Source organism: Hemitrygon akajei, chromosome 5 (genome assembly GCF_048418815.1).
Source record: "Hemitrygon akajei chromosome 5, sHemAka1.3, whole genome shotgun sequence".
In the NCBI taxonomy this organism is placed as follows: Eukaryota; Metazoa; Chordata; class Chondrichthyes; order Myliobatiformes; family Dasyatidae; genus Hemitrygon; species Hemitrygon akajei.
Window position 1 is genome coordinate 24,332,647 of NC_133128.1, and position 15,929 is coordinate 24,348,575.

The 15,929-nt window shown below is 42.2% G+C and overlaps 1 protein-coding gene across 1 annotated transcript in view; it reads left to right on the top strand.

Annotated features, from left to right (window-relative positions):
* Window positions 1-15,929, top strand: part of umodl1 (uromodulin-like 1) — a 116,600-nt gene that overhangs the window by 89,230 nt on the left and 11,441 nt on the right. The window contains exons 20-23 of the mRNA XM_073047626.1: window positions 995-1,107; window positions 4,151-4,370; window positions 7,705-7,845; window positions 11,885-12,114. Coding sequence (XP_072903727.1) covers window positions 995-1,107; window positions 4,151-4,370; window positions 7,705-7,845; window positions 11,885-12,114 — 704 coding nt within the window. The remainder of the gene's footprint in view (window positions 1-994; window positions 1,108-4,150; window positions 4,371-7,704; window positions 7,846-11,884; window positions 12,115-15,929) is intronic.

A 15,929-nucleotide genomic window follows, 5' to 3' on the forward strand; every position in this document is an offset into this window, starting at 1 on the left:
AGAATCGAGTAAATCTTTGCTTGCATCTTTCTTCATTGTGTTCTCTCTAGTTCTATCGCATCGCTTTTTGTACTGTTGAGATCAGACATGCACAAGTTTCTCTCTCTCTAACTGGCTGAATTAGTGCCACACAGTTCCATGTGATCTTCCCTGATCTTAGCCCAGTTATTTTCTTTCTGAATGACCTCATCTACCTATCCTGATGTGATAGAAAGGATGAACAGATTTAAGTTTCTGGTTGTCAACATCCCCAAGAATCTGTCCAGGACACAACATAATGATACAGTCATACCACCACCTAGACATACCAAAGTCATACCAGTGGCTCTACTTTATTACAAGTTTGAGGAGATTTGGTATGACAGCAAAAATACCTGCAAATTTCTATAGATGTTCTGTGGCAGGCATTCCGACTGGTGGGATCAGAGCCTGGTAAGGAACCTGCGATGCACAGGACTGCATGAGGCTGCACAATGTTGTAGACGCAGGCACTTCCAACACAGACACAACCCTCCCTACCATCGAGGACATCTTCAGGAGGAGGTGCCTCAAGAAGGCTCTATCCATCATTAAGGACCCTCTCCTCATTCTACCATCAGGGAGGAGGCACAGAAGCCTGATAACTCAGACTAAATGATTCAGAAACAGCTTCTTCCCCTCACCACTAGATTTCTGTATGCTCCATGAACGCTACCCTGTTATTCCATTTCATTTGCACTATGTATTTATTCTGTAAGTTACAGTAATTTTATGTCTTTGCTCTGTATTGCTGCCACAAAACACCACATTTCACATCGTGTACAGTAAGACAGTGATAATGAGCCTGATTCTGATTCTGAACCTATGGGAGTGCTTTTGAGGATCCTCTTATTCCCTTTAACTTCTTTGTGTTCCCCAAGTCCATTCCCTCACTCTTCACCGTACTGAAAGTTCTATTTAACTAACCAGTGTAAACTGAGAGCCTGCACTTACTGACTTTTGTACCAAATGACAGCTGCACATGTCTTGGAAGGAAGAGCAAAAATAATAAACTTACTATTCAACGAAGGATTGAGAAACAGCAGCAGTGACCAGTTCAAGGCCTTTACGGAGCAATTCATTGCACAGGTATGCTGACAATTTGCAGCAGTGTTGTCTGCTGGTACTGGATTTGCTTTTTACTGTCTGTGTGGAGTTTGCATGTTCTCTCTATGACCACAACCCTGGAGATCTATTTTCCTCCCACTTCCTAAAGATGTGCTGTTTGATTACTGCAAATTCTCTCTGGTGAAGGTGGGTGGCAGAAGACTGGGAGTGGGGTGAAGTTAATGGGGCTGCAAGAGGAAAGGAAAGTGGGATTAATGTGGATGAATGTTCGCTGCAGTTGTGACAGGCCAAAGGTTTCTGTAGTTGGGCTCAGACTGATGCCTTGTTCCTTCCTCTCTTGTCGATCTAAACGATCTCTTGGCACTTTCTGAATTAAATGCAATGTGGATTTTCCAATTTATTCCTCAAGCAAAATCACTGAAACTATTATGATCACTTATTGGATTTCTAGTCTTTTTGAGACCATAATTAATTTACCTCATTGCAATAGTACTGCAATTGTTGTACTTGTACTTTATCATTTTGAAGTTATGAAGGATTCTGTATGAAACAAGAATTTTCTTTTTTTTCCATATTCTGAATACTCTATAGGTTTAACTTCAAAAGAAGGATAATTAGTGAGATGAAGCATCTGTTACAGGTAGCTTGATATCAATTAGCACTCTCTGTAGAAGGTTGAACAGAGGATACAGGGTGAACAGATTGTATTGGTATGAGTTGAAATTGGGCACCACCCATCTGAGTTATTTATCAGGAGTACCGCATATGCAGGGCCCTTAGCATCATGAAGGATCCCTCTAGTTCGCCCCACAGTCTCTTTGACAGGAGGTACTGTAGCATTAGGGCAAAGACTGTTAGAGTAGAAAACAGCCTCTTCCCCAGGCCGTAAGACTACTGAACTCCCTGCCCCCACCTAGGTCTCATTTCATATGAAGTGCCATAAATGGACCTTATGCTAAATGTCAGTCTCCAGGAATATATTTTATTATTTGTTGATTTATTTGTGGTGATTTTACTTTATGTGTTATATATACTGTGTTGTTCATCTTGGTCCAGAGGAATATTGTTTCATTTGGTGCTATATCTGTATACGGTTGAAAGACAATAAATTTGAACTTGAATCCATTCACTGTCATGCTGGGTCTCACTGGCAAAGACTATTTCAGGCTACATCCACACTACGCCGGATAAATCCGTAACCGAAGCTTTTTCTCTTCGTTTTTACCCTCCGTCTACACTAAAATGGCGTTTTTGTCCCCCAAAACCAGAGCTTTTCAGAAATGCTTTCCAGGGTGGGTATTTTTGAAAACGCTGCTCGGGCAGATCAGTGTGGACAGTGTAACCGGAGACTTCTGAAAATGCTGTCAGACGGCAGCGTGAAAACTATTTCATTGTTTTCTTGAACGCAACCTAACAATTTCAGAACAGGCGGCAACGAGACTGAAGCCAGGAGAGTTAGAAATGTACTCAGCAAATACTTTGACCCATAATTTACTGAATAAATAAGTATACTGTACTCACTTTGCCGTTTTCTGTCCTTGCTCGTATGAAGGTGATTTACCTATTTATGCAAGTACTTCTCTGACAATAGATGTGTAACAGCCTAATGTAACATTGTATGGAAATACAAGATAACACTGATGCAGACATGTTTTATACATTTAACAAGGGGCTTTATTAATGCAACAGAGTTAGTCAGTTTTTCAATGTTCATCGTCAGCTGGGTCATACAATCCGTGAACTCCCTGTCGGTTGCCTCTGTACGCTCCAGTATTTGTTTTTTTTAGCTTTAAGTTCTCCTGCGCGAGAGCCAACAGTTAAAACAGTTTTAAGTTTTTCTAGTCTGTAACTACACAAACGCGCACCTTTACGGCGAGATTCGACACCAAACATGTCGCCTGTTTTTGGTAGATGTGTCCTGCACATGCGCAGGAGGAGGAGATTCGCCGAAATCTCCGTTTCAGTGTGGATAGAGATATTTTCAAAAACGCATAGTGTGGACGCCTATCATTTTTCCACAAAACTGGCGTTTTCAAAATTATCCGGTCTAGTGTGGATGTAGCCTCAGATAACAGACTGAACAAGAACAGCTCTATTCCCAGTTGCAGTGATGGAAGAGGTTGGACCGATAGCCTCAGGACTTCTCGAAGGGCTTTACAGAGAATGAAGTCCAATCACATCAAAGGTGTTCTTCAAGAAAGTTAATTACATGTACTGAATAAGTAGGATTGGCAATCTGTATTTAGCAAGCTCTCACAAGGTTGTAATGATGAGATAATCAATTGGTTGAATAATAAATGCAGACCAAAAAGCGAAGATGATAAGTCAAACAATTTAGCACAGTCTCATTGGGATTCCAGTAACATGGTGGTGAGCTCAGACACAATGGCTTCTACGGGGTCAGCTAAAGGAGTTACTGCCTTTTTAAAATGTATTTTCTATAATTGCAAGACCCTACTGGACATTAAGAACCATCCCATGAGTTGCTTTTCTTGTGATTGCAAGGTCCTGCTGGGCATTGTTAAGGTGGAATGCTACAAGTGCGATTCACTGATGTATTGGCGGACAGCTGGGGCAGATGGCAGGGGAGGTGTGTGGCGTCGGTCGTAGCAAGAACTAGGCCTCGAGCCACAGTGGCACCTATTTACAGCCAGGAAAGAGGCACTGGAGTCAGAGCAGTCCACTGGAGGTGGTGTGGCAGCATCCAAGCAGGAGTCAGTGCTGCCCAACAAAGCTCGCTCAGCAGACAACAAGCTGTATTGTGTTTCACTTCAGATTTTTGCAGCATTCATAGGGTCTTGGACTATATATTTTTGTCTGACTGTATTTTATTTGTATCTTGTATGTGCTATACTGTACAGTATGTGCTTAGTGCTGTGTGTGACTGTAGGTATTGAGTTTTGTACCTTGGCCTCAGGGTTACACTGTTTCATTTGACTGTATTTGTGGGTATTTGTGTATGTCAATTAAACTTGAACTTGAATTTGTATTGGCCACATTCTATACTTCTAGGAGTGCAGAAAATATTGATTTTGTGATAAAAGTATTTTATTTATGATTGCAGATCTTGAAATCTTTACCCAAATACACTGCCAACCTTTTAACTTCCGAAAAATTGAAGATTGTGATTAAATCTCTTCAAGAAGGAAGTGTGAATGTGGAGTTTCAAGTGGTCCTTGATGAAGGGCTGGCAGCAAATATTTCCAAAATTGTCTCGGAACTTGTGGCTTCGTTAGAGGATGACACGGATTTTATTTTTGACCCTGACGGCACAGGGATTTCAGGTAATTGAAAAGCAGAAAATAGCAAATGTTGGAAATTAGAAAGAAAACAGAAAATACTCCGTGTGTCAGACAACACCTACGGTGAGATAACATTTCATTAAACAGAGAGCATCAGGTGCCAAACTGGGACACAGAATCTTAACCTGATGCATGTATGGTATCAATTACTTGTGCCTAGAACTGAATCACTACCTCTCCATTCCATTTGTACCTTCATTAATTCATCTCCTGTTACGTGAAGCAATTTTTATTATTGTAGGTGAGTCATTTTTATGATGGACCAATCAAATGCTGGATTTTGTTTTGTTTATCTGGAATGCTCAAAGCAAGATTCAGCTTGCCTCCACAGCATTCACTGCAACAGAAAGGAAAGAACATTCTGTTGTTTTTTTTTACATTTTATGTTGTGACATTAGGACATCCCTCAGGATGTTGCAATCAACTAAGTACTAACTGTTCCCTCCCAAACAGCACTCTACTTTTCTTTTATCTATGTAAGGTTCTCTTAAATGTTGTAATGTATCTGCCTCCACCACTATTCCTGGCAGCACATTCCATGGACCGACCACTCCCTGTGTAAAAAAAAAAAAAATACCTCTAACATCCCTCACCTATACTTTATGCCATCTTGTATAGAAATGTCTGCTCTGGGATAAAGTCACTGCCTATCCATTCTATCTATGCCTCTTATCAACTTATACGCCTCTGTCAAGTTACCTCTCATCTTCCTTCGCTCCAAAGAGAAAGGCCCTAGCTCCCTCAGCCTATCCTCGTAAGGCAAGCTCTCTGTTCCAGGCAGTGTCCTAGTGAATCTCCTCTGCATCCTCTTTAAAGTTATAATGAGATGACTGTAACTGAACATAACACTCCAAGTGTGGTCTATCCAGGGTTATAGAGAGCTGTAGCACTCCATCATGTCTCTTGAACTTAATCTCCCAACTAATGAAGAAATTACGTACCATAAGACCATAAAATATAGGAGCAGAATTAGGCCATTTGGTCCATTGAGTCTGCTGCGCCATTTCATCATGGTTGATCCAAAATTCGCCTCAGCCCCAGTCTACTGCCTTCTCCCTGTATCCCTTCATGTCCCAATCAATCAAGAATCTATTAACCTCTGCTGTAAATATACATAGAGACTTGACCTGCACAGTTGCCTGTGGCAAAGAATTCCACGGATTCACCACTCTAGCTAAAGAAGTTCCCCCTCATCTCCGTTCTAAAAGGGCGTCTCTCTACTCTGAGGTTGTGATCTCTGGTCTTAGGCTCTCCTACCATAAGACTCATTTTCTGCACATCCACTCTATCAAGGACTTTCACAGTTCGTAAGGTTTCAATGGGCTCACCCCTCATTCTTCTGAATTCTAGCGAAGACAGGCCTAGAGCCATCAAATGCTCTTCAAATGACAAGACATTCAATTCTGGAATCACTTTTGTGCAACTTCTTTGAACCTTTTCCAGCTTCAGCACATTTTTCTACGATAAGGGGCCCAAAACCATTCACAATACACCAGTGCTTTATAAAGTCTTAACATTACATCCTTGCTTTTATATTCTAGTCCTCTTGAAATGAATGCTAACATTGCATTTGCCTTCTTCACTACAGGCTCAACCTGCAAATTAGCCTTTAGGGAATCCTACACAAGGACTCCCAAGGCCGTTTGCACCTCAGTTTTTTGAACTATTTAGAAACTAGTTAATCCTTTTATTTCTTCTGCCACAGTGCATAACCATACACTTCCCAACACTGTATTGTATCAGACATTTCATTGCCTATTCTCCTAATCTGTCTAAGTCCTTCTGTAGTCCCTCTACTTCTTCAAACCTATCTGTTCCTTCACCTATCTTCCTATCTTCTGCAACTTTTCAACAAAGCCATCAATTCCATAATCTAAATCATCAACATTTAACATAAAAGGAATCAGTCACAACACAGACCCCTGTGGAACACCACTAATCACCAGCAACCAACCAGAAAAGGATCCCTTTATTCCCACTTTTTGCCACTATCTATCCACTTTTTTTTTGGTTTTCCAGGAATGAAAACCGTTCCCTCTGTGAGAATCTAGACAGCTGAAGTGCTTCTTTGAAGGCATTTTGGCCTAGGATTTGAAATGACATACATAAAATGCTGGAAGAGATTAGCAGGTCAGGCAAGGTCCATGGAAATGAACAAACTTTTGATGTCTCAGGCCAAGATCCTTCTTTAGGACTGGGAAGGATGGGGAAAGATGCCAGAATAAGAAGGTGGGGGGAGGGGAAGAAGGAGAGCTAGAAGGTGAAGCCTGGTGGGTGGGAAAGGTTAAAAAAAGGGTTAAAGTTGAAGGAATCTGAGAGGAGAGGAGAGTGGATCATAGGAGAAAGGGGCATAAAGAGAAGATGATATGCTGGTAGCGAAGAGGTAAGAGGCCAGACTGGGGAATAGAAAAACAGGGAAGGGGGAAGGATTTTTATTACTGGAAGGAGAAATGCTACTAGGTGGCTAACAGATGGAGGTGCTGATCCTCAAAACTGAGAGTGGCCACATTGTGACACACAGGAGGCGATTGACTGCCCATGTGGAACAGCAATGGGAAACCTAATTAAATGTTGGGTCTCTGAGAAGTTCCACTTTTGGTGGCTGTAGCGGAGGTGCTTGACAAAGCAACCACCCAATTTACAATGGATCTTACCTGTAGAGGAGGCCATGTTGCAAACATTGGACACAATAGACAACTTCAGCAGGTTTGCAGGTGAAATGGTGCCTCACCTGAAAGGACTCTCTGGGGCTCTGAATGGGGGTGAGTGGGCAGTGTAATACCTTGGCTGCTTGCTGGGAAGTGCTGGTAGGGATAAATGGACAAGGGAATCATGGAGTGAGCGAGCTTTGTGGAAAGTGGAGAGTGGGGAGATTAATGATGTGTATGGAGAAGATGGAAGTTGTGGAGAATGATGTGTTGGATGTGGAGGCTCATGGGATGGTAGGTAAGGACAAGAGAACTCTATCACTGTTAAGGCAGCTAGAAGATAGGGTCAGTGCAGAAGTCTTGGAAGTGGAGGAGATGCAGGTGAGAGTAGCATCAATGGTGGAGGAAGGGAAAACCTGTTCTTTGAAGAAGGAGACCTGGAAATGATTTAGAAATCATTTTGCTCCCCCAATAGGGAACGGAGAGGTCAATTTAAGGATCTATCCACAGAGGTATGAATTTCCCTCAGATTAAGCTTGATTTCAGTACAATCTATGTAATTCCACCATATTTGCACCATTCTTGTGACTAGAGATTCATTTCTATAACTTTATAGGTGTAAGACCACGACTGGTAACCATTTTCCTTTTGCCTTCTTTTTATCATAGATTACAATGAATGTGCCTCACTGGAAGACAACGACTGTTCATTCAATGCCAAGTGTATCAACACAGAGGGGTCCTACACTTGTAGTTGCTCTGATGGTTTTGTGGATGCCAATCCTGCTCACCCTGGTAGAATCTGTGGAGGTAAATCTTTTAATCCAGAAACAGTGAGATTCTCTAATGTCTAAATGGCCATTTCATTTTGTTTATAATTGCAGGCAGACTACACTTTGACCAGTACACAGAAGTCCATTGATGTAACAACATCCCACATCCCCCATGATGGTTGATGCATAATTTATGTGATTAAGTCATTACCATCACCATCATCATCAAGTGCTATGCCATGTCATGTCATGTAGATGATCATGACTGTGATTGTACTTGGCAATTTTTTCTGTAGAAGTGATTTGCCATTGCCTTCATCTGGGCAGTACTTTACAAGACTGGTGACCCCAGCCATTATCAAACCTCTTCAGAGACTGTCTACCTGGCATCAGTGGTCACATTACCAGGACTTGTGATGTGCACCAGCAGCTCATACAACCATCCTGCACCTGCTCCCATGTCTTCACGTGAACCTGATTGGGGGGTTGGGAGCTGAGCAGGTGCTACGCTTTCCCCTAGTGATTAATTAAATCAGCAATTAAATGCTTGTATTGGAAATGGCATCCATGAAGCTCAAATACTGGCATAGAATATCCATAAGGTTTAATAACTTTCAGGAAGTCCATCTGATGCATTTACGGGAAGTTCCCTGGATTAGAGGGCCTGATTTATTGAGAGAGGTTGGCCATAATCTATCTTCATTCCCTGGAGCATAGGGGAACAAGGGGAGACCTCAAAGAAGTTTATTAAAACAGATGGTTTTATTTTAATTTCCCTGTTATTGATCACCACTTTCAACTGAAGTTGACTACTCAGCTGTGAGAGGGGAAATTGTTCATCAGTTTCTGCCTTGTGTTTTATTTTAAAGATCAATATTCTTTTCAGCACTTGAGCATCATTGGCAAGAACAGCTTTTATTTTCCATCCCTGAATGTCCCTGAAAGAAATGGGTGGGGAGCTGCACCCACAGTGCTTTTACACAGGAAGTTACAAGGCTTTAGTTCATGAAAGGATAGCAGTTGTAAATCATTGGTGAGGCCACATTTGGAGTATTGTTTTGAGTTTAGGTCTCTCTGGTTTAGAAAAGACACTGTCAACTGGAGAGGATGCAGAATAGATTTATGAGGATGTGGCCTGGATTAGAGGGCCTGAGTTATAGGGAGAACTTGGCCACACTGGATCTTCATTCTCCGGAGCACAGGAGAATGAAGGGTGATCTCAATGAAGTTTATGAAACCACGTAGAGTATGGATAAGTTGGATGGTCATCATCTTCTCCCCCAGAGTTTTGAAGCCCATCTCTCTAGGACGCAGATACAAGAGAAGAGGGTAGAGATGTAAAGGAGACATGAGAGATGAATTCTTTGCGCAGAGGATGGTGTGTACCTGGAAGAGGTCAAGGTGGGTACTTTTGCAACATTTAAGAGGCATTTGGATAGGTAGTTGGAAGAGAGGTGCTTGGAGTATAATGGAATGAAAGGGTCAGCTGGAACTAGCAGAGAAGATGTTGTGGTTGTCCGAAGGGCCTGTTTCCAGCTTGTAATATTCTATGATTTCTAAGCCATACCATGGAACAGAGTAGGGAGGAAACTACCATTAGCAGTGCTTCCCAATGCAGCTGCCATAGCTTTTGGGGATAGAAGTCACCATTTGGAAGGTGGTGCAGGGAGATTGGGGCTGAGAGGGAAATAGTTCAGCCAGGATGAAATGATGGAGCGGATTTGATGGGCCAAATAGCCTAACTCTGCTTCTATGTCTTATGGTGTTATGGGCAGTTTGGGTGACCAAAATCAGTGCAGGGTGACTGTGATGTGTTGACTGTGAAGGGAACGAGTACGGAAATGCCTAGGGTGCTGGGGCGGGGGTGGGTGGCACAGGGTGGCGATCAGGCAAGCTACTTTGCCTTGGATGGCGGCAAGATTCTCGAGTGTTATTGGCCTGCACACATCCTGGCATTTGGAGGTTATTCAGTCTGGCTCCTGACTTCTGGCTCATGTAAATGCTATAGGATGTCAGGAGGTGAGTCAGTCAGTATCGAACACCCTGCCTTTGTCCTGTTCTCACAGTCACAGTATTAAGGTGGATGGTGCAATCGAGTTTTTGATGAATGGTAACCTTCAGGACATTGGTTAGTGATGTTAATATCATGAAATATCAAGCGCAAATGATCAGGTTCTCTCTAATTTGAGATGATCCTTTTTGATACTTTTGTGTTACAATATGGTCCATCTTTGAACTCATCTGCAGCACCTTTAGGGTTGTCTTTTAAATACTAGATAATCTCTGTGGTTTAGATATCCTAGGATCATGGTTGTTAAAATATGTCCAATTTATATAGACCTTTCCAATGCCACTAACACTTGTCTCTGGAATAAGGATATATATTTCATCCAATCAAGTTTAATAGGTTAGTTCAGAGCAATCCATACCATTAATTTACCTGCAAGTTATTCTTAATAACTTCCTTCCTCCCTTGGTGGAAGTTATTGACCCAGATGGATTTCTAATGGGATCCATTACGCACCTAAACATTAAGGCTAATTTCCAACGTTTAATTAATGTACTAGCAAAAATGCTGGAATGTGTGGGGAAATCTGTGTGGTCACAGCGAGAACAGGCAAACTCCACAACAACAGCATCCAAACTTGGGATCGATGCCAGTGCCTCGGCCAATGAAGGCAAGCATGCTGCCCACCTTATTCATCACCCCTATTTACAAGGAACAACGTACTTGACCTCCAAGGCCTCTTTGTGCGAAACTCCCAGGGCCCTGCTATTCACTGTGCCCAGGTGAGACAATGGGAGAGAATGAAACAGCTTCGAAGCACTTTGCTGCTGGCTTGAATTGTGTGGGAAATCATTGTTCTGGCCCACGAGCAGTTCACCCAATAGGCTCCTACCATCTTAAAAATGTCTTATAAAACCTGTGATTTTTATAATTCTGATATTTAACTCATTCCTAGTCCCACCACTGGTCTCATGCTGCAGACCTCTACAGTCTGCACTCTGGAAATTTTTCTCTAAAATTCCCTGCATCTGTCTTGTACCAGGTCCTTTTAACTTCAGAATCAGAATCAGGTTTATTATCACCGGCATGTGATGTGAAATTTGTTAATTTAGCAGCAGCGGTTCAATGCAATCCATAATATGGAAGAGAAAAAAAAAGATAAATAAACAGGTAAATCAATTACAGTAGATGTATATTGAATAGATTTTTGAAAAAGTGCAAAAAACAGAAACACTGTATATTAAAAAAAAAAGGGAGGTTGTGTCCAAGGATTCAATGTGCATTTAGGAATCGGATGGCAGAGGGGAAGAAGCTGTTCCTGAATCACTGAGTGTGTGCCTTTAGGCTTCTGTACCTCCTACCTGATGGTAACAGTGAGAAAAGGGCATGTCCTGGGTGCTGGGAGTCCTTAATAATAGATGCTGCCTTTCTGAGACACCGCTCCCTGAAGATGTCCTGGGTACTTTGTAGGCTAGTGCCCAAGATGGAGCTGACTAGATTTACAACCCTTTGCAGCTTCTTTCGCTCCTGTGCAGTAGCCCCTCCATACCAGACAGTGATGTAGCCTGTCAGAATGCTCTCCATAGAAGTTTTTGAGTGTATTTGTTGACAAGCCTAATCTCTTCAAACTCCTAATGTATAGCTGCTGTCTCGCCTTTATAACTACAATGATATGTTAGGACCAGGTTAAATCTTCAGAGATATTGACACCCAGGAACTTGAAACTACTTAGTCTCTCCACTTCTGACCCCTCTATGAGGATTGGTATGTGTTTCTTCGTCTTATCCTTCCCAAAGTCCACAATCCCAAAATATATCACTTTGCAGTTGTCTGCCAGGCCCTTGCCCTCCTTTGTAGTAGAAACCCTAGACAAGCTTCAGTGTTCACTACACATCTGATACTGGTGTCATTTGCAAACTCATCATTATCCAAATTATTTATATAAATATTTACATCGCCAACCTATTTCCATACAATATAACCAGCCCTGAAGCTGGCATGATATCTGTGTAAATACTTCTGATAAGTATCTTTAATTTTCTATGTCTCCTTCCAACGTTCAACCTAGAACCCATGGTGGCCAGCCCCGTCACTACTGTAGCAGCTGCTGAATCAATCCTGGTAAACTGTAACCTCCATGAGATCTCTGTCACAATGGAGCGATCATTTTTGGAAGCAAGGCACATACCGGTCTCGTCACTCTACCTGGGCAACACACACTGCAATGGGAGCTTTGGAAACTTGACCCATGTTGCCCTGAAGGTCGGATGGACTGAGTGTGGAACTCAAATCTCAAATGTAAGTGCTAAAGACAGTTTTCCCTTGGTATTTGCTGAAAATCAGACCTTATGTGTCAACAAGAGCTAAGGAACTGATTTAAGTGGTAAAGTAATATCCCTTGCTGGTGGTTCTTGATGAAAGTCTTTTGATAAGGTCTATTTATCTCTGTAACTGAAAATTTTATTATTGATGACCTGAGATCCAAGTAAGTAAAACAAAAGGATCAGGCATGATTGAATGGTGGAGCAGACTCAATGGGCCAAATGGCCTAATTCTGCTCCTTCGTCTTATGGTCTAAATATTGAATCATTTTTAAGCCATAAATACTGCCTAGAAAACCTCCTGGCCCTAAGATATCAAATTGAGAATTTCCCCTTTCTGAAATGCCTGTTAGAATTATCAAAATTCAAGAAAATGCTTGACTGTTGTGACATCCCACTCTACAAGTATCAAACCACAGTGAAGAATTCTCAGATGGACAATAGGAAGGACAAGTAGTTTTAAACTTACTTTCAAAATCTTTTGATAGAGTATTAACTACAGATAAAACGTACATTCGATCTAAATAGAAAATGAAGTATCAAAAGCAAACATTTAAGACATAATTCCCTCTATTTTGGAATATTCCATTTTCTGAAATTACAAAGAACATGCAGTAAAGTACATTTTGTTTAGGGTATAAAGTTTTCTAAGCAGTACTTATGGTTTAGAACACTTAAATAGTCATTTGGATCTTTATGGAATTACAAACAAGATCTTCAAAGAATTTAGCTGCAGGTTTAATCGATAATTTATATCATGTCTGATAATGTTGACATTGCAATGAACGATTCACAGGAGCAGCTTGGGAATTTGACGTTAACCTGAGTATGCACAGAAGTCTAGTAGTCACTCCCAGTTTCACAAAGTAATCTCAACACTGATAAATATTTTTCTGCCATCCTACTGAACATCCTCACATCAGCCATTACTGTCTACTCTGGTCCAGCAACCACTCACAATACATGGAAACTTAGGTTGTTAGAAAAGGACTTTGTCTGCAGTCTACCATCATTGCAGGACTTGTATATGACCAGGACAAAGAAGCAGGCGAGAAAAATCATTGTGGACACTACGCACCATGCAGACTGCCTTATCCAAAAATTCCCTTCTGGAAAGCATTAGAGCGCTATTAAAACAAAAACTTAATGGCAGCTTAAAAATCTGATCAACCATTTTAGTTAGGCACTCCCCCCCCACCCCGCTCTACTCTATCTATTACCCTTGTGACTATACTGTACTGTAGACACTTTAAGCCACTTTTTATAATGCTGTTTACATTTTAAACACATGCTGGTGTTTATTTATTTATGCATACTTTATTCCATATCTGTCCTTTAAACTCAAACTTTATTGACTATTTTATGCATAATTATTTTGATATGATTCTTTATTATTTATAATTGTTGAATACTGTTATTTTTGTTGCATGTCACGTCAACATACTGTAACAATTCCTAACACGAGAATGCATCTAGTGGATAAAGTTGATCCTTGATTATGATCTAAAATTCATAATCAGGCTTACAACCTCAACTTGAACAGAAGGCATCATTAGTCTAGTACTCACTGGTCAAGGTACCAAAAGGAGATTTAAAGGTTCAAACAACACACTCAAAATGCTGGTGGAACACAGCAGGCCAGGCAGCATCTATAAGGAGAAGCACTGTCGATGTTTTGGGCCGAGACCCTTTGTCAGGATGCTGCCTGGCCTGCTGTGTTCCACCAGCATTTTGTGTGTGTTGTTTGAATTTCCAGCATCTGCAGATTTCCTCATGTTTGCTCTTTAAAGGTTCAACTTCTCTTTGACAGCTGCTAATGTTAATTTTCCACGGATTCAGAAATGGGCAGAACTAAAAACCTTCATTCAGAACGGATGAAACAATGGGAGAGAATAAGACTAGAGTAGTCAAATCACAAACAAGAGAAAATCTGCAGATGCTGGAAATCCAAGCCACACAAACAAAATGCTGGAGGAACTCAGCAGGCTAGGCAGCATCTAAGGAAAAAACATACAGTCGACATTTTGGGCCGAGAGCCTTCAGAAGGACTGGAGAAAAAAAGATGAGGAGTAGATTTAAAAGTTGGGGGCGGGGAGTGAGAAATACAAGGTGATAGGTGAAACCTAGAGGGGGAAGGATGAAGTAAAGAGGTGGGAAGTTGATTAGTGAAAGAGATACAGGGCTCTGGAGAAGGGGGGAGTCTGATAGGAGAGAACAGAAGGCCATGGAAAAGAGAAAAGAGGGGAGTAGCACCAGAGGGAGGTAATGGGCAGGCAAGAAGATAAGATGCGAGAGGGAAAAGGGAAGTGGAATGGTGAAGGAAAGGGGCAGGGGGGCCATTACCAGAAGTTTGAGAAATTGATATTAACAGGTTGGAGGCTACCCAAACGGAATATAAGATGTTGCTCCTCCAACCTGAGTGTGGCCTCATCGTGACAGTAGAGGAGGCCATGAATTGACATATCAGAATGGGTATGGAAAGTGGAATTAAAATGGGTGGCCGTTGGGAGATCCTGTTTTTTGTGGCGGACGGATTGTAGGTGCTCGGCAAAATGATCTCCGAATCTATGTCGGGTATCTCCAATATACAGGAGGCCACACCGGGAGCACTGGACACTGTACATGACCCCAACTGACTCACAGATAAAGTGTCACCTCATTTGGAAGGACTATTTAGGGCCCTGAATGGTAGTGCGGGTGGAGGTGTAGGGGCAGGTGTAGCACTTATTCTGCTTGCAAAGAGAAGTGCCAGGAGGGAGAACAGTGGGGAGGGACGAATGGATAAGGGAGTCGCGTAGGGAACGATCCCTGCAGAAAGCAGAAAATGGGGAGGAGGGAAAGATGTGCTTGGTGGTGAGACCCCGTTGGAGATGGTGGAAGTTGTGGAAAAATATGTGCTGGATGCAGAAGCTGGTGGGATAGTAGGTGTGGACAAGAGGAGTCCTATCCCTGGTAGGGTAGCAGGAGGATGGGATAAGAGCAGATGTGCATGAAATGGAAGAGATGTGGTTGAGGGCAGTCTTGATGATAGAGGAAAGGAAGCCCCTTTCTATGACAAAGGAAGATATCGCCTTTGTTCTAAAATGAAAAGCCTCATCCTGAGAGCAGATTTGGCGGAGACAGCGAAATTGAGAGAAGGAGATGACGTTTTTACGAGTAACAGGGTGGGAAGAGGTATAGTCCAGGTAGCTATGAGAGTCCATGGGTTTATAACAGACATCAGTGGATAAGCTGTCTCCAGAGAGAGAGATAGTGAGATCGAAAAAGGGGAGGGTTGGAAGTGGACAAGGTAAATTTGAGGGCAGGGTGTAAGTTGGAGGCAAAGTTGGTGAAGTTGACGAGCTCTGCATGGGTGCAGGAAGCAGCACCAATGGAGTTGTCTATGTAGGGAAAATGGAGGCTTGGAACATAGACTGTTCCACATCGCCGACACACAGGCAGGCATAGCTGGGATCCATGTGAGTGCTCATGGCTACAATTTTCATTTGCAGGAAGTGGGAGGAGACAAAGGAGAAATTATTAAGAGTGAGGACAAGTTCAGCTAGGCAGATGGTAGAGGGGAACTGTTTGGGTCGGGTGTCCAGAAAGAAATGGAGAGCTTTGAGGCCTTCCTGGTGGGAGATGGAGGTGTATAGGGACTGGACATCAATTGTGAAAATAAGATGATGGTGGCTAGGGAACCTGAGATCATTGTAAATATCCAGAGCGTGTGAAATGTCATGGATGTAGGTAGGAACGGTCTGAACCGGGGGTATAAAACGGAGCTGAGGTCTGCAGATATGAGTTCAGTGG